The following is a 22,241-nucleotide window of genomic DNA, read 5'->3' as shown; positions in this document are numbered from 1 at the left end:
ATCACTACTAACACAATGGCAGCAGAATTTGAACATTCCTATCGAACATTCCAACACAACGCCGGCAGAATCAACTTTTTTTTTTTTTTTTTTTTATGTGAACCCCAAACACAAGAGGTATTAGAACCTATAGTACTTAGTACCATGCTTGGGTTGGAGGTTGAGAAAACGAAAGAAGATATTTGTTGACATTGGACTTGAACTTCTGTAGATTGTGATTTTCAGGAAATACGTATGAAGGAAGGTTGTTCCAGAAAACGGCAGTTGAATGAATAAATGAGGAAGATGAAAAGTTGGTTCTGTGGGTTTGAAGTTGGACAGTAAATGGATGTTGGCTGGTGGTGGCACGTGTTCGGACTGTTTTGAAAGAGAGAGCGGGAATTATAGAAGCTAATTCAGAAGAACAGTGCCCATGAAAGTATCTGTAGAAGAGGCATGCAGCAGAAACGGTACGTCTATGAGAAAGTGAGTGGAGAGACTGTGGTTTTTTAAGCAATTACATGGGCCAATGAAAGAATAAATAGACCAAATTAATCAGAAATCACAAACAATACAACACTACTAAATTTAAATCAAAAGTTAGAGAAAAACAATAATTTCAAATTAATAAATAAAATTCCACTTAGCGGTTTCTAGAAACACGTAGTTCTCTTAACCTCGTTCTTGATACAATAGATGACACAAAGATTGGCAGGGTGGTTAATGTCAGCAATCAGGGTATGCTACTGCAACAAGATCTAGAAAAATTAGGCAGATGGACTGAGAAGTGGCAATTGAAATTTAACACTGACACATGTAAGGTACTGCACGTAGGGAGCAGTAATTCCAGAACAACATACCAACTGTGTAGTACCACACTCAAGGTAACGGAGAATAAAAAAGATCTAATTATGCAGTCAACCATGATTGTTTGTTTGTTGTTTATTTAGTTTTTAGGAGCATTAGTAACTAAGGCCATATTGTTCCATAGTCAACCATGAAGTTCTCTAAGCAGTTCAGACAAGATGCTAGGAGAGCCCATGGGATTTTGTCAATAATATACAGTAATTTTGTCACCAGGAATAAGGAGATGATTTTCCATTGTATAAGGCAATGGTTAAGACACATCTTGAGTACTACATACAAGTCCAGAAGCCTCATTTTAGGAAGGATTTGGATCTGTTGGAACGGGTGCAGAAAATAAGATAAGTGAGAGGAACAAAAGGGGGTGCCCATAACAGGAAAGACTTCAGTCCTACGCATCAGGCAACACAGTAGAGTCTTAAAGGCAGAAGGCACTTTCTCACAGGTGGTAGTTATTGCTGGTATTTCCATTTTGTGAGGGAAATAGAAAATATATTATTACAAAAATAATGGTTGGAAGAGTAACAGGCTGCAGCTGCTAGGAGCAAGCATTAGCATTAGTAGAGGCATATGATGCAAGAAAGCAAGCTTATTCAGCATCAGCCAAAAAAAAAAAAAAAAAAAAGCACAACCACTACTCCCATTTCACCCCTCCATTCGTTCGAAATACCTGTCCAGCTGAGCCTTAAATTTGTTTAGGCTATCAACTTCAACAACAAGTGATGGAAGTCTATTCCACAAACCAACTGCCCGCTGGCTAAAGGCAAATTTCCGCACATCTATCCGACATCCGTCCTTCCTCAATTTGAATTTATGCCCTCTCAGGTGATTATTCTGAGCAAGAGGAAGAATCCCATCGGCATTGAGCATGCTCAAGCCATTCAAAGCCTTATACACCTCTATCAGATCACCTCACCGATGCCTAGTCTCCAGACTCTGTAATTTGCAAAACTTAAGCCTTTCTTCGTAAGAGCAACCCTTTGTTCCATTCACTAATCTTGTTGCCCTTCTCTGTACTCGTTCCAGCAGCTCTACATCCTTCTTGAAATCAGGTCTCCAGACCTGTATACAGTACTCAAGGTGTGGCCTGACCAATGCCTTATACAAGGGAATAATCACATCCCTATCTCTGCTAGAAAAATTCCTGTATATCATTGACAAGACACCATGAGCTACTCTTGCAGCTCGTCTGCACTGCTCAGAGAACTTCATATCTGCCTGCACAATTACCCCCAGGTCCTTTTCATTCTCTACCACTGTCAGCGTAGTACCACAGAGTTGATATGTTAATCTGGGATTCCTGTTTCCCATATGTAGTACTTTACATTTGTCAATGTTAAACTTCATTTGCCACCTCTCAGCCCATCTGCTCAACCTTTCCAGATCCTGTTGCAGCAGCATAGCATCAGTAACCCTGCCAACCTTTGTATCGTCTGCAAACTTGGACATTAAGCTTGATATACCATCATCTATATCATTTATAAATACAGAAAACAACAATGGACCCAACACTGAACCCTGAGGAACTCCACTAACAACATTAGTCCACGTTGAGCAGTGTCCATTGATTACCACTCTCTGTCTTCTGCCACTCAACCATCCCTTTATCCATAGCAGCAATTTGCCTCCAATGCCACACTGCTCCAATTTGTGCAGCAGTCTTCCAAGCGCAACAGTACCAAAAGCCTTTCTAAGATCCAAATATATAATATCAAAGTTATTCCCTGCATCCAGTTCTTTTGTGACTACGTTTTCCCGGAAGTTTGGGAAACTGTAAGCCCCTGGCTTTATGGCCGTGAAGGGTAATAAAGATTATCTCTCTCTCTCTCTCTCTCTCTCTCTCTATCATAGTATCCAATCAAATTGGTCAGACAAAACCTGCCCTTAACAAAACCATGCTATAACTGAATTCTTGTCCAGATGATCCTGCAGTGCTTCTTTAACTAGTGCCTCCATTAATTTTCCTGGAACCGAAGTTAAACTAATAGGTCTATAATTACTTGTGTCAGCCTTTATCCTCCTTTGTGAATTGGGGTTACATTTGCACATCTCCAGTCTATGGGTACCTCCCCTGAGTCCAAAGAAGCTCTCATAATTATGGCTAGGGGTTTGCTTACTTCCTTTGCTGCCTCCTTTAATATAACTGGATAGATCCCATGCACCCCGGGTGGCTTTTTTATGTTTATCCTCAACAATTTCTCCTCCACTTTCCTCTCAGTTATTAGAAAATCATCTAGCTCACTGCCAATGTTTACTTCACCTACGACATTCCCCTTCCTGAATAACTCCTCATGTGTGAATGTAGATGCAAAATACTTGTTTAGATTGTTAGCCACCTGAGCAGGATCCTCAACTGTTGAACCATCAACATCTAGTGGACCAATCTGATTCATCCCTTTCCTTCTTGAGTTTAAATAGGTAAAGAACTCTTTTCTGTTTTTCTTTGCATCCTTTGCCAAGGATTTCTCATAATCTGCCTTTGCCTGCCTAATCTCCTTTGTGACTTGGTTACAGACCAACTTATATCTATCATAGGCTTCCATGTCACCCATTAATTTGTATGTATCCCATGCATTTTTCTTCTCTGCCATATGTTTCATTAGTTCATCTGACAACCATTTAGGCCTGAACCTTGAACAATATTTCTTGGTTGGTATGTAAAGCCTGGTAGCTTCCAAGATTAGTTCCTTGAATGCTTCCCATTTTGAATTTGCTGTTGGTAACATCATCAGTTGGTCCCACTGTACAGAATTTAAATACTGTCTCAGCCCATCATAGTCGCCTTTACGAAAGCAAAAACCCTTCCCTTTACCTCTGATGGTAGTTACCTCCTTGAGTAAATCCCACTTCAGCACACTGTGATCACTGCCACCTAGTGGTTCCTTTATCTGCAGATTCTTAATGCATGAAGAATCACTACTGATAATCAGATCAAGAGTATTACTCCCTCTAGTTGCCTCCCGAACATGCTGGTGTAGAAAACAATCATCCAATAAATCCACAAAAGCCTTGCTAGTGTGTGAGTGACCAACCCAGAAATTCCAGTCAATATCTGGGAAATTAAAATCCCCCATTATAAGACTCTCTGATTTACTGGCCCATTCTATTTCCCTGTACAGTATCTTATTATACTCATCAGAGTCATTAGGCCTGTAGCACACTCCTACCCTCAGTTTTGATTTACCCATGCTTATGTCACACCAAACTGACTTGACACTGCCCTGTCCATCGATGTCGACTGGCTTCACTTCCTTCGATTTTATGTGTTTTTTAACTAATAGCATAACCCCTCCTCCCTTCCTAACCTGTCTATCCTTTCTGTAGACGTTGTACTCCCCAAATTCCAGTTCTGCATTCCTTATATCTGTGTGACACCATGTCTCTGATATCCCAACAATAACTGCCTTTGATGTTTTGAGCAAAACCTCAAATTCATCAAATTTATTTACTAAACTCCTAGCATTGGTCTACACGCAAGTATACATGCACCTGTTTCTATTCTTAGCTACCCTAACACAACCCATGTGTTTACTTGTACCGCAATGACTTCCAGCAGTCTCTGAAATATCCTGCATATTGTTTTTCAGGTTTCTGCTCATTCCAATAGAAGCAGTGCAAGAATCTCTTTCACCTCTGCCAGTGGCTACTGTTAATCTATTTGTCTTTGTCTCCCCACAAGCTAGCAGTTTTCCGACCCACCTAACACTGCCTCGATAGCATCAGCAAATATTCTTGCACCCTTTCTATTTAAGTGTATCCCATCCCTGTAGAAGCAATCTCTCCTGTTAACAAGTACAGTCCAGGCTGAAAAAAATTCTTCCCCTTGAGCCTTGCACAATCTTTCCAGGGCCGAATTGATCGACAAGGCTCTCATCATATACTCCCTCCTATCGTGTCTGGGCAGAATTGCAGACACTTTCAAATTCAACCCTACTTCACGGCTTTTTTTCAACAGTGACCTGTACTTGTTAAGTAATTCCGCTGGTCTCCTACTCTTAATGATGTTAATGATGTAGAACAGTTTTCATCTATGAAGAGCACAAAAGTTGGTATTGTTGTACATATTGGTACTAATTATATTAAGAATAAGATGTGATGATTTACTTCACAGGGATGAGGCAATATCGAGAAAAAGCTGTTGGTTAGGATTGAATTTGAAAGTGTCTTGAATTTGGCATATGCCTGTTAATAAGGAGTACATAATAAGAGTGTTGTTAATTAATTTGACCCCAGAGAGACTGTGCAAGGTGCAAAATTTTTCTCAGAATGATCCTCACTTGTTAACAAGAGGAACTGTTTTTACAGGGATGAAATACACTTAAACACATATACACTTAGATGACTCTCATCAGCTGGTGCAATACCACCACTTTGCTTACTGGAGGCTTGAAGTGGTGGTTGTTGTTGCTGTTATTTGGTTTTTAGGAGCAAGGCTATATTGCTCCGGGGATATGCAGTGGTCATTCCCTGACCTTTCCACATCCTCCGTATTTGGTGGTCACGGGTTCGAACCCCAGTCTAATCAAGAAGCATGTGCTATGCACTGCTGTTCCTATCCACCTGGCTATGGAGGCGCCTTTGAAGTGGTGGGTTGTTTGTTTGTTATTTGATTTTTAGGAGCATTAGCAACTAAGGCCATATTGCTCCGATGATATGCGGTGGTCATTCCCTGACCTTTCCGCATCCTCCGTATTTGGTGGTCATGGGCTCGAACCCTGGTCTAATCAAGGAGCAGGTGCTTCTCTCTGCTGCTCCTGCCCACCTGGCTATGGAGGCGCCGAAGTGGTGGAACCCATGTTTAGTCTCTAGAGCTAAGTTCCAGTCAACCCTCCCCCATCTCTTCCATCATTCAGTATGATTGATGTCTTTTGAGGTTATGATGAACACCATGGCGAGATCCAAACTTCCTTATATTTCGAAGATACACCTCTAAAATGGTGTTCACAGGCTGGCTGCTAGTTAGTACACCAGACCGAACCTACTGGTAACTCTCTCTAGGAGGCTTCCGGATCAGCTAGTGTATAATCCTGCCGCCTCTACTCTTCCAGTTAGTGACCAGAGGGAGTCCAAGTAGTGTGTATGTGGTGGAGGCATTGCCGAGGCCAAGTTATGTCAAGGATCTGGGTACATTCTTACCATGTGTATGCCATATCCAAAAATTTCATTACTTCATACAGCATGTCCTCACACTTTTTCTTCTATTAAATATATCATGAATTGTCAAATTAATAAAGCACACACTTATCTGCAAAAAAAGATCTAAACCTCCCAAACACTTCCTAGTTCATTTCACAAATATATGTGGTCTCAGTTCCAATCTCAATGATGTCCATTTCCACTTACAGTCTGCCAAACCCCAGGTACTTTTTCTGCCAGAATCTCCATTATCAGTTGATTCAACCACTGCTCATCCCAGTTGCCCAATTATTCACTGTATGATTCCTTTCACCTCAAAGGTGGTACTTGTGCATATGTACGTTCCGATATTCCCTGTCAGAGACCTGATATGGAATCTCCTCTTTTCAATCTTCACTGGCTTAAAATCTCTCTAACTCGTTGTCAAATTCATTATTGTCTCTACCGTTCTCCCAACTACACTTGGATCACTTGGAAATTTTAGACTTCGTCTCTTTGGAACTTGAATTTTTCCAGTCCATCTTTCCTCACAGTGAGGTAATTTTCCTTGGTGATTTTAATGTTCACAACTCCAGCTGGCTTCCATTTTTCTAGTCACACTGACCCAGCTGGTCGAGTTGCTGAAGCTTTTGCAATTACTAATGACCTTGCACAGATTGTTCATTTACCTACAAGAATATCGGACAATCCTAACCATACAGCCAACACGCTTGACCTTTTTCTCACAAAAAACCCTTCTAAGTATACGGTCGAAGAGAGTGGCCCTTTAGGCACCTCAGATCACAATTTGGTGATTGTCTCTTCTCCAATGGAGCCTGTATCGCATTGCTATTATCAACCTCTTGTTGTTTGGCATTATAAGAATGCAACAAGGAATGACCTGCGAGATTTCTTTTCTTCTTTTCCTTGGTCAGATCACTTTTTCAATACTTCTGATGTCAACGTTTGCTCAGATCGTGTCAGTGAAATTATTCTTGTAGGAATGGAATCCTTTATTCCACATTCCACCTTAAAATCTCATCCTTTATCTAAACCTTGGTTTTCCAATTAATGTGCTAAGGCTGTTCAGGAGAAGAATGTTGCATATATTGTAATTGGCTTGTTTCCAATTCTTCAGTTTCATTTTCTGTCTACACCACAGCTCACAACAATTGTAAAGCAGTTATTAATCAGTCCACACTAGACTTTAAACAGACTAAGAGTAGAAAGCTTGTTACTTGTCCAAATGGTAGCCGAGCATTCTGGTCCCTTGTCAAAATTATTGGCCGCAACTTTTGCCCATCTCTGGTTCCCACCTCTGTCGAAACCAGATGGTTCTGTTGTTACTTCAGCCAAGGATTAAGCTGACGTGCTAGCATCCCATTTCTCTTCCAAGTCATGTATTAATGATCTTGGTAAAACACCTCCCACCATTCCCAACACACTCCATTCAATGCCTCCTGTGGTCTTCCATCAAAAGGATGTCAGAAGGATTTTAACAAATCTTGATGTTAAGAAAGCTCCAGGTCCTGATGGTATTTCTCCACTTGTTCTCAAAACATGTGCTCCTGAACTTACTCCTGTTCTTTGCCACTTTTTTTTTCACTTTCTTATTCCAAAGGTGTTTTTTCTTCTGCTTGGAAATTTGCTCATATCCAGCCAGTTCCTAAAAACGGTGACAAATCCCTCCCATCCAATTATCGTACCATTGCAATTACTTCTACTCTTCCTAAAGTAATGGGGAAATCAATTAACCGCCAACTCTTAAACTACCTAGAAACCTTCCGTCTGATCAACGATCGCCAGTATGGATTCCGTCAATGTCGATCCACTGGTGATGTTCTGGCTTATGTTACCCATTTATGGACTAATTCAATGGAAAGGTTCGGTGAAACACAAGTAGTTGCTCTTGACATCTCAAAGGCTTTTGATCGTGTTTGGCATAAAGGTCTTCTAAACAAGCTTCCATCTTATGGTTTGCCAACTGTTTTTTGTAATTGGTTATCCAGTTCTCACTCTAATCGCTCACTGAGGGTGATGGTAGATGGCTCTCTGTCTTCTAATTTCTCCACTAATGCTGGTGTCCCCCAAGGTTCAGTTATTTCCCCCACTCTTTTCATCTTATATATTAATGACTTTCTCCCATTGACCAGAAATCCTATCCATAGTTTTTCTCATGATAGCACATTGCATTCCACTTTCCAGTTTGAGAAACCTTGCCCTACTCAATCAGCTTTAACTTCCCAAATATCTGCTACCAATTCCTTAAATTCCGATCTCAAGGTAATTCTCCAGTGGGGAAAAGACAACTTAGTTGATTTCAATCCTTCTAAAACTCAGTCCTGTCTTATATCTCGCAAAAAAGGATTCTTCTGCTCCTATGCTTTTCTTTGGTGACACTCCGATTTCTATGCAAGATGATATCTATTTTGGTGATTACCCTGACTTTTAATTACTCTTGGCACAAGCACATTACAAATATTGCTTCCTCTGCATCTAAAAAAACTTGGTTTTCTCTTTTACTCTCGGCATTACTTTTCTTCCAAAAGGCTGTTCACTCTGTACAAATTGCAAATCCACCCTACCATGGAATATTGTTCCCACATCTGGGGCGGTGCTCCCAAAACCTTCTTCAGGCTTCTAGATTCCATTCAGAAGAGGGCAATTAGGTTAATTTTTCTAACAGTCTCTCTCTCTCCACTCTCTCTGTCTCACAGATGTACTATTTCTACTGCATGTCTTTTCTGCAAATACTTCCATTGGCACTGTTCTTCTGAACTGGCTTCTATAATTCCCGCTCTCTCTTTGAAAATAGTCCGAACATGTGCCGCAACCAGCTAACATCCATTTACTGTCCAACTTCAAACTCACAGAACCAACTTTTCATTTTCCTCGTTTATTCATTAAACTGCCATTTTCTGGAACAACCTTCCTTCATACATATTTCCTGAAAATTACAGTCTACAGAAGTTCAAGTCTAATATCAACAAATATCTTCTTTCATCTTCTCAACCTCCAACCCATGCACGGTACAAAGTACTTTAGGTTCTAATACCTCTTGTCTTAGGGGTTTTCATAAAAAAAAAAAAGTGGTGTATAAAAATATTTGCTAATGCTACCGAGGGGGGTTAGAATTGTCTGAAAACTGCTAGTCTAGTGAATACCCAGGCTAACACTTTAATGGCAGCCATAAATACACAGAAAAAAAGTCAATTGTTGCAGTAGAAGTGGAAAGTTAGATGAGGAAAATTAAAGGTTATTTTCATGGGATAAGCATGTTTTCATAGATATTTTCATGGAATATGAGCTTTGTTAGGGTTACTAAGAGAACAAACAGGCACACATATACTTGCTTATACACCAATTCTAGGGGCATAATAAATAAGTTTGATGAATTTGAAGTATTGGTTAAGTCATAAAATGAAGACATCATATGAATATCTTATATGGTGCCATAGTCGAAATATGCTGCCACTCAGGCATAAGATGTGCCTAACATGTCACCTGTCAACTTCTCAACATATCAGAACCCACATGTAGAATTTATTAGATACCTTGGCCCATTATCTAAGAAATGGCTCAGGGTGTTTCTGGTTCACAGCAGGCAATATACAGCACGTAGCCAGATACTGAGAGATTGTGTGTGCATGTAAACATGCGCACGCACGCACACACGCACGTGCACACACACACACAACTCAGAAAACTGGGCAAACAGCATAATGACTTTGAGCACAGTATGGCGACCAATACCACACATGCTGGTGCAAGTATCATGAACACTCTGTCTTGCTGTGTGATCATGTATAAAGTGTCTAGAGTGCAGAGAATAGTCAATCCTGTGCAGCAGCATAATCAGCATATTGCACTGCCATCTGACACTCGTTTGGAAAGGTCTGCATTCAATTTCCCATTTTAAATTTTATTTCTATGTTGATAAATGGAGGAATTTCTAACGTCCTCTTCAACTGCATTTAACTGATTGAGGCAGAAGGAGTAGTAACCTCCATCCATGAATTATTTTACACTTTCTATACTACAAAACATTCAAACTGGCCTGTGAATGCACTGCTTTCACAGGCCTCACTTGGCCTCAGACCAGGCCAAGGTTTTCATTCTAACAGATAGACTATAATAGATAAAATGAGAGTAAAGTACAACAGTGGTGTGCACAGGAGTGTAGTGAAATGCATAATGCATTCAACCCAGTCACAAATGGAGCACAGTTGCAGATTTCACCAGGTTCCAACTCTGGTCAGCTAAAACTAAAATGCTATGGGATATAATGAGCATAAGAACACTGATCATTTGAGAAGAAAATGTTGCCTGGTCTGACTAATCCCAAATCCACTTAACATTAGCATTAGTAGAGGCATATGATGCAAGAAAGCAAGCTTATGCAGCATCAGCCAAAAAAAAAAACTTCTGCTTCACCCCTCCCTGTTCGTTCGAAATACCTGTCCAGCTGAGCCTTAAATTAATTTAGGCTATCAACTTCCACAACAAGGGATGGAAGTCTGTTCCACCAACCAACTACCTGCTGGCTAAAGGCAGTTGTTCCATGCTGATAGGGCAAAGCAACAACAGCAAGAATCAATGGACACCATTGTGACAGGTGTAAATGCTTGGGGCTGGAAGTGGTAGTGTGATGGTGTAGAAGTGTTTTTGTGGCACACATTAGGTCCTCTGATGCTGATGGATCAAAATCTGAATGTCACAGCCTACTTGAATACTGTCACTGATCATATGCATCCCTCAATGCTCAGTTCATCCATCTGGTAACAGTTATACCATGCATATGACCGAGATCATTTAGGAGTATTTGGGCAAAAATAATGTTTCATTGGCCAGATGAGTAACTGGGTCACAACTCAATTAAATATCTGTGGAATGACATGGAAGAAGGCATCACAGCTTTTCTAATGCATTTTGTGAAGAATCTTGCCAGGTTTTGCATCATGTCTCTTCCTCCCAATTTTAACAACTCTACAATAACTTCATCTTCCCCCGGGGCTTTCTGATTCTTCATTTTCATCAACGCATGTTCTACCTCATCAGGAAGGATATCAGGTATGTCATACGTGTTACTAATTTGCGATCCATCTTCCCCACTGCTGACATCATTCCCTTGCTCCTTGTATAATTCTCTATAGTAGTCTTCTGCTATTTGAATTATGCCTTCTCTGCTATTTATAAGTATACCATCGGTATTCTTTAGTTTCAGTATCATTTGTCTTTCTGTATTACTGCTCATGGCTGCTGATTTAAGTCCTTTGTTTTCCCTTAATGCTTGTTCTACTTTTCTTGTGTTAAATCTTCTTATGTCCTCTCTGAGTCTCTTTCTAATGGCTTTGCATAACTCGGTATACTCAATTTTCTCCTTGTCAGTGTTTATCTTGCTCTTCATTTGTCGTCTTTGGTACATCATGACAAGTGTTTCTTGACTATTTTTTTCTTCCTTGGATTTCTTTTTACTTATAGGTTTCTTGGACTTTATCAGTTGTAATATTCCTCGTCGATATCTTGGTCCTCAGCAGTCTGCAGACGTTCAAACTTGTTCTTAAGTTCCAGTACATACTGTTTTTTCTCCTCTTCTGTTATCTCAAAAACCTTCATATTATATACTCGAGTCAGTTTTTTTCCTTTCTTTTCTTACATCTATATCAAGTGTGCACCTTACCATTCTGTGATCACTTCCAACATTTATCTTGTTCAGGACAGTAACATCATTCACGATATATCTTCTGTTTGTGAGGATGAAGTCGATTTCTTGCATCAAATGCCTCTAATAATTACTACTATGACTACTATCTGAAAACAGTGTGGTTTTGTGAAACTTAGGTATGAAGTAAATATAAGGAAATCTGTTAATGTTAATTTTTAATTTCTTGCTGAAAGCAATTAATTTCTTTGTGATTATACTGTTGTTTTTGATGATATATTTGTAGGTAGCACTAGAATTAAGTTCTGCATTTAAAGTCTGGAAATAAAAAGCTTTACAAATAATGGCATAGTTGCTAGAGGACTTGTCCACTGGAGTGATAACAAAATGTTTATGTCAATCTGCTAATTGTTGTTTAATTTTGGAAAAATGGTATTTAATTCTAGCAGGTGGGTGACCTGTGGCATTAATGATTTATAGTTATGGAATATATTAGCTAGCACTGAATTTATCCATAATTGGAAGGCTTTAATGGGGATGTTATGATTATCACTGAATTTAACTAACTACTTAATACTGTGTTGGTACACAATTCGCATGAATAACAGCTGCTATTCTCCTAGGCATTACATCCACTAGATGTACAAAGACAGCCATGCTGCCTGCAAGGCTTTCCTTTCGATGTAGTGTTGAAATAGATGACAGTTGGAGGATCCATGTGCCTCACTTCCCATTCCAAAACATCCCCCACAGGTATTCAATTGGATTGGGGTCAGGCAAATTTGGAGGCCAATCAAGAGGAGTGATATTTTCACTGTGTTCCTCGAACCACTCATGCAAGCCTGATGACACAGAACATTATCATCTTGGAAAATCCCATTTCTGTCCAAGAAAAAATGCAACGTGGCAGGGTACACATGGTCTCCTAAGTGCTGCCGGTAGATCTCACAAGTGAAACGATGGTTCATAAACACCACAGGTCCTAGTTCTTGCCAGCAAAACGTGCCCCATATTAAGCAACCACTGCCACCTTCTTGGATAGTGGGCACCATGCATGATGTATCCATGGATTTGTGTTGTTTGCGTCACACACACAAAGGCATCTGTCAGCATGTTGCAGCAGGTATTTGTACTCATCTGACCAGCCTACTTGTTTCCCTGTGATCTAGTGTCCAACCAGAGTGTTGTTTTTACCACAGCATTTCTCTTGTTTTGTCTGCTGTGGAACCCCATATATCTGCATGTGCAGCACATCTTCATTTGGGATACTGTTCTTGCATTCTGCATATGATATTATAATGTCAACTGTCACACAGTGACCTGCCATTCAGCCCGTACAACACACCACACCATTCACTCAGCCTGAGCATCCACCTTGGATAATCCTTTACAGTTCTGTTGGCAAGAGGTGGTTTGACTCACTGAACACCATTCTTTGTACACCTTAACCACAATGGGTCATGAGCAACTGACAAAACATGTTATTTCCAATATGGAAGCACTTGATGCACAAGTTTCCCAATCATTCCCTTTTGAAACTCCATGATATCTTTACTGCTTCCCATAACTGCTATTTTATCACTTTGACTTGCACAACCAGATGCAAATTATCACTGTTCTAGCTTATGAAGCTGTTCGGCTTTTTATGCTGTGAGCTATATGGAATAGTCCATTACAGATGGGATGGTCATAATTCAGTGATCACAAAGTGTATATTAAAAATAAAAAATTTTCTCTTTTAAAACAAGCATTACAGCTAGTAAAGTACAGGATTAAATAATTAAAATTGGAATTTTATATGGCTGTTTAAAAATTTCCAAAAAGTCATTACTTAAGCAACTGCACAAAGCTGGGTATCCATCCTTCTTCCATGGGAGTCTGCATAGCAAGGTCTGTAAAAAAAAAAAAAAAAAATTAAAGATATAAGAACAAATAAATACAATTCTAATCAAATGAATACTTTACCGTGGAAGTTTGCAAATCAGTATTTAATCTTTTCTGATTATAGAAAGAAAGGTGTGATAATCTCAACTGGCATTGTGGAGACATAATTTTAAACTACTTTCTTCGAGTTGTCCAATACAAAAGAAACTTAGTTATAATGTAACAGAAATGGTTTAAAATTATATCCATGAAATTATGCTCAGAAAATATTAGATCAGGTGCTGCTATGCTTATATCTCCATTAAGTAAGGCAAAGTATTGGTGATCTCTCATTTAGATCTAGGAATAATGTGGGATAAGGATCTAACTTTTGTACCCAAATTCACCCACATGAAAGCCAAATGTATTCTGATCTGTATTCAGCCACCAGGCAGAAGTTAGTAGGAATCAAAACCTGGTGCTCACAACTAAATACATCATCCCTATACCCTTATATGATTTGTAGATTTGGTTCTCTGGTACTAGTTGTCATCTTAAGTCATTTTTTGACTTAAATATTGGCTTCTCAAATGGTCTAATAAAGTGTTTAAAAATCTCTTCACCATTTCATGAGTCATGTTGAACTCAAATCTCAACGTCAAGCCTTGGCGGCTGCAAGTTATCTCAAGGAATTTGTTAAATGCTTGATCAAGTTCTCACCAAGAAGTTAGATGACAACATAATTAAACAAGAAGTAAGATCAACAACATAATTTCAAGCCCATGGCCCAATGCACGACTCACTACAGGCCCAAGCTTACCTCTCCACCACTCACTCTGAAGGTGTCACAATCTTTTTTTTTTTTTTTTTTTTTTTTTGTTAGTTGTTGGCACATTGGCTTCTGTGGCCATAATGCACCTCCCAAAGTTTTTGCATTTTAGTCTGATCCAAGCCCGAGGCGGGATTCAAACCCGCGACCTTTGGGTTGCTAGGCAGGCACTTTACCCACCTGGTCAGCGTCACAACCCTCTTGGAGTTGGAATATGCTTGTCAGTCATCAGCGATGCTTCCCAGCAGACATGCTCAAGGTATTTAGTACACAGAAGAATGATGCCAAAAGGCTTTGCGAAGATGCTACATACTAAATTTAAGTTTCAGGGCTGTTTTCTCCTCACCCAACTGTGAAGAATACCTCCAAATTCATGGTCGCTGTTCAGTATCTCTATGCATGCAAGTACAACAGGCTTTGTGTGTCTCCAGGATATTTCAAGCTATCCCCAAGCATAAACTCTAGGAATAACAGAGAGTAGATCTCACTGAAGTCTAATAGTGTCCATATCAACAGAGACTATTATATAATGTTGACTCTTGTATTTAAGTCATCAGGTAGATCCTGATAACGCTCCACCCAAGATTTGTTTCCCTTTAAACTAAAGGTCTCTCATTAGTAGTTAAAGATACCAAGAATATAAGGTATTTTTGTAGATGAGGTTGTCACAAATAACCTCATCTACAAAAATATGGTCCTTGAGGTTGTCACAGACGTTCTCCCAGATATGCCAGACAAGCTGTACTTGCTACCTGGAAGTCTAAAACACTGATGGAACTGATATTCGGGTGACATTCAAGTCATGTGGACCCAATTTCGGCAAAGTCTGGACAGTCTGTGACAGCCAAATCCTCTGCTTGCACCTTCACGATGGTGGGACTCTTGGTAATACTGGGTATAACGCCCATGCACAAGCACACTGTGGGTGAACACCCAGGTGTCAACCAAAGTAAGCAGGGGTCAAGGTGTGGGACTACACCACATGGAGGAATGCCACCCCTCTGTGTTACGAGGCAATACTTGGTAGTAGATGACTCTCATCAACTGGTGCAAAATTTGCCACTTGGCTTATTGGAGGCTTGAAGTGGTGGAACCCATGTTTAGTCTCCAGAGCTAGTTCCGGTCAACCCTCCCTAATCTCTTCCATCATCAGTATGACTGATGACTTCTGAGGTTATGACATCATGGCGAGATCCAATCTTCCTTTAAATTTCGAGGATACAGCTCTAAAAAGGTGTTTGCAGGCTGTACGCTATTTAGTACACTGGACCGAACCTATTGGTAACTCTTTAGGAGGCTTCCGGATCAGCTAGTGTATAATCTTGATACCTCTACTCTGCCAGACAGTGACTGGAGGGAGTCCGAGTAGTGAGTATACGGGGGGGGGGGGCACTGTCGAGGCCACATTATGTCAAGGATCTGGATATAAAAAATTTTTGGATGTGTACATCACATCCAAAAATTTCTATACTTCATACAGCATGGCCCCCCCGAATTTTTCTTAATATTGAATGCACCATGAATTGTCAAACTAATAGAGTAAGCTTATCTACGAAAAGATCTAAACCACCCAAACACTTCCTAGTTCATTTTACAAATATATGTGGTCTCAATTCTAATCTCAATGATGTCCATTTCCACTTGCAGTCTGCCAAAACCCATGTACTTTTCTGACAGAATCTCAGTTATCGGTTGATTCAACTACTGCTCATCTCACTTGCCCAAATTATTTGCTGTACGATTCCTTTGGCCTCAAAAGTGGTACTTGTGCATAAGTCCATTCCGATATTCCCTGTCAGAGACTTGGTAATTTGGAATCTCCTCTTTTCGATCTTCTCTGGCTTAAAATCTCTCTACCCCATTCTATCAAATTCATCTGTTGTCTCTACCATTCTGCCAAATCCACTAATCACTTGGAGCTCTTTAACTTCCTGTCTTTACAACTTGACTTTCTCCAGTCCAACTTTCCTAACAGTGAGGTAATTTTCCTTGGTGATTTTAATGTTCGCACCTCCAGCTGGCTTCCATTTTTCTAGTCACACCAACCCAGCTGGTCGAGATGCTGAGGCTTTTGCAATTACTAATGTTCTTGCACAGATTATTCATTTACCTTCAAGAATACTGAACAATCTTAACCATACAGCCAACATGCTTGATCTTTTTCTCACAAACAACCCTTCTAAGTACACGGTTGAGTCCTTTGGCACCTCAGATTACAATTCAGTGATTGTCATTTCTCCAATGGAGCCTTTATCTCATGGCTATTCCCAACTTCTTGTTGTTTGGCATTAGAAGAATGCAAAATGAGATGACTTTGAGTTTTCTTTTTTTTTTTCCTTGGTCAGATTACAGTTTCAAAACTACTGATGTCAACATTTTCTCAGATCGTGTCAGTGAAATTATTCTTGTAGGAATGGAATCCTCTATCCCACACTCCACTTTAAAACATATCCTTTATCTAAACCTTGGTTTTCCAATAAATGTGTTAAGGCTCTTCAAGAGAAGAATGTTGCATATCGTAATTGGCTTGTTTCCAATTCTTCAGTTTCATTTTCTGCCTACACCAAAGCTCGCAACAACTGTCAGGCAGTTATTAATCAGTCCACTCTAATTTTGAACAGGCTAAGATTATAAAACTGGTTTCTTGCCTTAATGGTAGCCGAGCATTCCGGTCCCTTGCCAAAATTATTGGCCACAACTTTGGCCCATCTCTGCTCCTACATCTGTCAAAACCAGATGGTTCTGTTGTCACTTCAGCCAAGGATAAAGCTGACATGTATATAAAGCATCCCATTTTTCTTCCAACTCGTGTATTAATGATCTTGGTAAAACACCTCCCACCATTCTCGACATGCTCCATTCAATGCCTCCTATTGTCTTCCATCAAAACGATTTTGACGAATCTTGATGCTAAGAAAGCTCCAGGTTCTCCACTTGTTCTCAAAACCTGTGCTCCTGAACTTATTCCTGTTTTTTGCTATCTTTTTTCACTTTCTTATTCCAAAGGTGTTTTTTCTTCTGCTTGGAAATTTGCTCATATCCAGCCAGTTCCTAAAAAGGGTGACAAATCCCTACCATCCAATTATCTTCCCTTTGCAATTACTTCTACTCTTTCTAAAGTAATGGAGAAATCAATTAACCGCCAACTCTTAAACTACCTAGAAACATTCCATCTGATCAAAGATCGCCATTATGGATTCCGTGAGTGTCGATCCACTGGTGGTATTCTGGCTTATGTTACCCATTTATGGACAAATTCAATGGAAAAGTTTGGTGAACACAAGCAGTTGCTCTTGAAATATCAAAGGATTGTGTTTGGCTTAAAGGTCTTCTAAACAAGCTTCCATCTTATGGTTTGCCAACTGTTTTTTGTAACTGGTTATCCAGTTTTCTCTCTGACCGCTCACTGAGTGTGATGGTAGATGGCTCTCTGTTTTCTAACTTCTCCACTAATGCTGGTGTCCCCCAAGATTCAATTATTTCCCCCACTCTTTTCATCTTTTATATTAATGACCTTCTCCCATTGACCGGATATCCTATCCATAGTTTTGCTCATGATAGCACTTTGCATTCCACTTTCAAGTTTGAGAAACTGCCCTGCTCAATTAGCTTCAACTTCCCAAATATCTGCTACCAATTCCTTAAATGCCAATCTCAAGGTAATGCTCCAGTGGGGCAAAGACAACTTAGTTGATTTCAATCCTTCTAAAACTCAGTCCTGTCTCATATCTCGCAAAAAGGATTCTTCTGTTCCTATGCTTTTCTTTGGTGCCACTCCTATTTCTAGGCAAGATGATATCTATTTTGGGGATTACCCTGACTTATAATTTCTCTTGGCACAAGCGCATTACAAATATTGCTTCCTCTACCTCTAAAAAAATTGGTTTTCGCTTTCACTCTTGGCATTACTTTTCTTCCAAATGGCTGTTCACTCTGTACAAATTTCAAATCTGCCCTACAATGGAATATTCTTCCCACATCTGGGGCGGTGCTCCCAAAACCTCTTTCAGGCTTCTAGATTCCATTCAGAAGAGGGCAATTAGGTTAATTAATGACTAATTTCTAACAGAGTCTCTCCATTCTCTGTCTCATAGATGTACTATTTCTGCTGCATGCCTTTTCTAGAGATACTTCCATTGGCACTGTTCTTCTGAACTGGCTTCTATAATTCCCACTCTCTCTTTGAAAACAGTCTGAAAACATGCCGCCACCAGCCAACATCCATTTACTGTCCAACTTAATACTCACAGAACCAACTTTTCATGTTCCTCATTTATTCATTAAACTGCTGTTTTCTGGAACAATCTTCCTTCATACATATTTCCTGAAAATTACAGTATACAGAAGTTCAAGTCTAATGTCAACAAATATCTTCTTTCATCTTCTCAACTCCCAAGCATGGTACTAAGTACTACAAGTTCTATTACCTCTCGTGTTTGGAGTTTTCATTAAAAAAAAAAAAAAAAAAAAAAAAGATAAGATTTTGTAAATAAGACTCATTGAGATAACACATAAATAAGGCTCGTGTAAATATTTCAGGAAGAGGGCTCGCATGTATGCAATGTAACCTCCTTTTACATGTGGTAACTCACACCTAAGTATGTAGATATCACCCTTCTAGCCTGTGGCTGTTCAGGGGTGAATCCTATAGGATGATACTGCAAGGTGCTAGAAAACTGTTACGTTTAAAATTACATAAATTATGCATTAACTAACCCTCTCACAAGTATGCACATACATATGTTTTTCATATAAGGGAATGTATATACATTTTGCATGTATATAAACATTCTTTTAAAATTCTACAGGATGAAGGTAAAGAAAGCCCACACAAGAAGCATGGCAAAAGTTCGATAAATTTATCGGTAAAAGTACTTTGCCGTAATGGCATTTGTATTGTTGTTCACTCAGTAAACATACAGTGAGTGTTATCGGTCAGGAGTAGAAATTGAATCCCATGAGAGATTGAAACCCTCCCGAAGAGGAGGGGAAAACCTGATCTTTTTTCTTTAGAATCACTGGTGGGGCTAGTGGATAAATTGTTTATTAAGAAAAAAAAAAAAGAAGCAAATGTAAAGGAAGCCCACATGAGAAGCACTGCAAACTTTGAAAAAGTTTACCGGTGAAACTACGTTACGAACATTTTTTACGACGCCAGAACTTCCGATATGACTCTGTTCGTGATTCAATTAGTGATTCTAAAGAAAAGAAAGGTCAGGTTACCGCCCTCCACTTCGGGAGGATTTCAATCTCCCGTGGAATTCAACTGGTACTCCAGACCAATAACACCCACCGTCAGTTTACCAAGCGAGCAACGATATAAATGCCGTTAAGCCAAAGTAGTTTTACCGGTAAATTTCATCGAACTTTTGCATGCTTCTCGTGTGGGCTTTCTTTACCTTAGCCCTCTACAGATATGCTACTAGTTATCTATCAACTGTATTTACAAGTAATATTAGCCATTTTTATAAAGGGTCAGGCAAAAACAACTACCCATTTAAAATCAAAATGACTACTGTGCAAATTGGAAAGGACAATTATCATTATTATAGTTTAATAATATACACCGATGAGCAAAAACATTATAACCACCTACCTAATATGATGTTGGTCCTCCAAATGCAGCCAAAACAGCTCGTACCTGGCGAGGCATGGATGCTACACGACTTCTAAATGTTTCTTGTGGTAAAGTAAGTAAAGTGCAGCCATTATCAACCCACTGCAGGATGGAAGCTTCCTCAACAATTCATGCTGAGGGAAATGGACCATAATCTGCCACGCTGGTCCAGTGCGGGTTGGCAGATCGACCATATTCAGCAGTCAGGGGCTTGAACCCCAGTCTACTCAAAGAATGTAAGCTACTGCAATCCCGCTCCTGACCACTGTCTTGTGGTATCTGGTACCAACATGTAACCAGCAGATCCTTTAACTCCTGTAAGGTCTGTGGTTGAGAGGCCGCAGATTGGTGTTGATGTTCCAACGGAAACCACAGATGCTCGATGGGATTGATGTCTGGGGAATTTCAAGGCCACGGCAATACCTGGAAGTCTTCCTCATGTTCTGTGAATCAGTCTCAAACAATCTGGGCGGTGTGGCATGGTGCATTATCCTGCTAAAGACAGCACTGCCAGAGGGGAAATCCGTTGCCACAAAAGGGTATATATATTTTTTTTTTTTGTTAGTTGTTGGTGCATTGGCTTCTGTAGCCATAATGCACCACCCAAAGTTTTTGCATTTTACTCTGATCCAAGCCCGATGCGGGATTCGAACCCGCAACCTTTGGGTTGCCAGGCAGGCACTTTATCCATCTGGCTAGCCCGGTTGGCAAGGGTGTACCTGGTCAGCTATAATGTTTAGGTAGGTGGTAGACACCAGAGTGCCCGACATATGGATGACTGGACCCAGGGTATCCCAGCAGAACATTGTCCAAAGCATGACACTGCCGCCACTGGCTTGTTTTCATCCCATGGTGCATCCAGGCATCATCACTTCCCCAGGTAAACGACGGACATGTACCCGGCCATCCACATGGTGCAACAAAAAACGAGATTCATCGGTCCAGACGACCTTCTTCCAATCACCAAAGGTCCGGTTTCGATGCTCATACCCATTGTAGGCGCTGTCACTGGCGAACCGTAGTTAGCATGGGCACTCAGAGCAGCCTGTGGCTATGCAGCCCCATTTTCAGCAGGGTTCGATGTACTGTGTTGCGACACATTACTCGCATCACCAGCATTCCAATTACCAGCTAGTTGTGCCACAGTCACACTTCTGTTGCCATGTACCATCAGGGACAGCCTTTGCTCACCTCAAGCATCGATGAGCCGTGGTTGTCCAACACCTCGCCGGTGGGTTGTAGGTTTTCTCTCCTTGGACCACTTTCCATAGGTACTAACCACGGCTGACCATGATCACCTCACAAGTCGTGCTATTTTGGATATGCTCTGACCCACTGGTCTGGCCATTACAATTTGGCCTTTGTCAAACTCGCTTAAGTCCGCTGCCTTTCTCATCTGAAGAACAAGGGTAACACTGATTAATGGTGTTCAGTATCAGGTGTTTTTAATACCATGTCCCGACCTGCGCATGCGCTGTAGTTCACCTGCTGTTGCTTCGATTTGCATAATGACTTGCTGGTCATAATGTTTCGGCTCATAGGTGTATATATCAAAGCATTTATGTTACATTTCTCAGCTTTTGACAATAATGTCCTTTAAATTACAAACCACCACTGAAAACACAATCCTCTACTCGCATTTTCACAAAGTAAACAAAAAAAAAAATGTTTTTGTTTATAGTCCGACACGACCACCAGGTCAGTGGAGTTTACAATAAATCAATCAATACAAACATTAATCGTATTTATCAGTCATGGGCTTGAACCCCAGTCCACTCAAAGAGCGTGTGCTACTGCACTCGCGCTCCTGATCACTCGGCTACATCTACTGCTCTGTGTAATGTTTCTGGTGGTATTCTTTCAATTTCTCAAGTGGCCATAGATGGTTTATATAAACTTTGGATAAAAACTACATAAAAAAGAAACCACAAACAGATCAGTCTGGTGACTGTTATGGCCAATTTATGTTATCAAAGCAAATTATGTTATCAATTTATGTTATTCATAATGAATTTGAAAACATTTCCTTTAAAGTGTCCATGGAAAGGCTTGTGGTATGTGCTATAACACCATCTTGTTGCTACAGATATTTCATAACTTGACTCCTTTTTGGTGAAGATCCTCTTATAAATATGCCGCAAGATTTGTAACATCCTCTTGCAAATTCTTGCAGGATGCAAATTCTTCAAGATGATGCAAATTCTTTCAGAGCTGAAGTTAATGTAACAGCTGGGCTATTAGCATTTTCATAAAAGTATGGCACAACGATACCAAAAGCAGACACCCTACACCAAAAGGTAACACTTTGTCTG

The 22,241-nt window shown here is 40.1% G+C and overlaps 1 protein-coding gene across 1 annotated transcript in view; it reads right to left on the bottom strand.

Moving 5' to 3' along the window:
* The window catches only part of LOC150088402 (protein phosphatase 1 regulatory subunit 36-like), a 189,208-nt gene that overhangs the window by 131,392 nt on the left and 35,575 nt on the right, over positions 1 to 22,241 (bottom strand). The window contains exon 3 of the mRNA XM_090370147.1: positions 13,452 to 13,512. Within this exon, the coding sequence (XP_090226273.1) occupies positions 13,452 to 13,512 (61 nt within the window). The remainder of the gene's footprint in view (positions 1 to 13,451; positions 13,513 to 22,241) is intronic.

Source organism: Mastigoproctus giganteus, chromosome 3 (genome assembly GCF_048544385.1).
Source record: "Mastigoproctus giganteus isolate SK-2022 chromosome 3, ASM4854438v1, whole genome shotgun sequence".
NCBI lineage: Eukaryota > Metazoa > Arthropoda > Arachnida > Uropygi > Thelyphonidae > Mastigoproctus > Mastigoproctus giganteus.
Note: the sequence above shows the minus strand (reverse complement) of the source record. Positions and strands in the feature narration are given on the sequence as shown.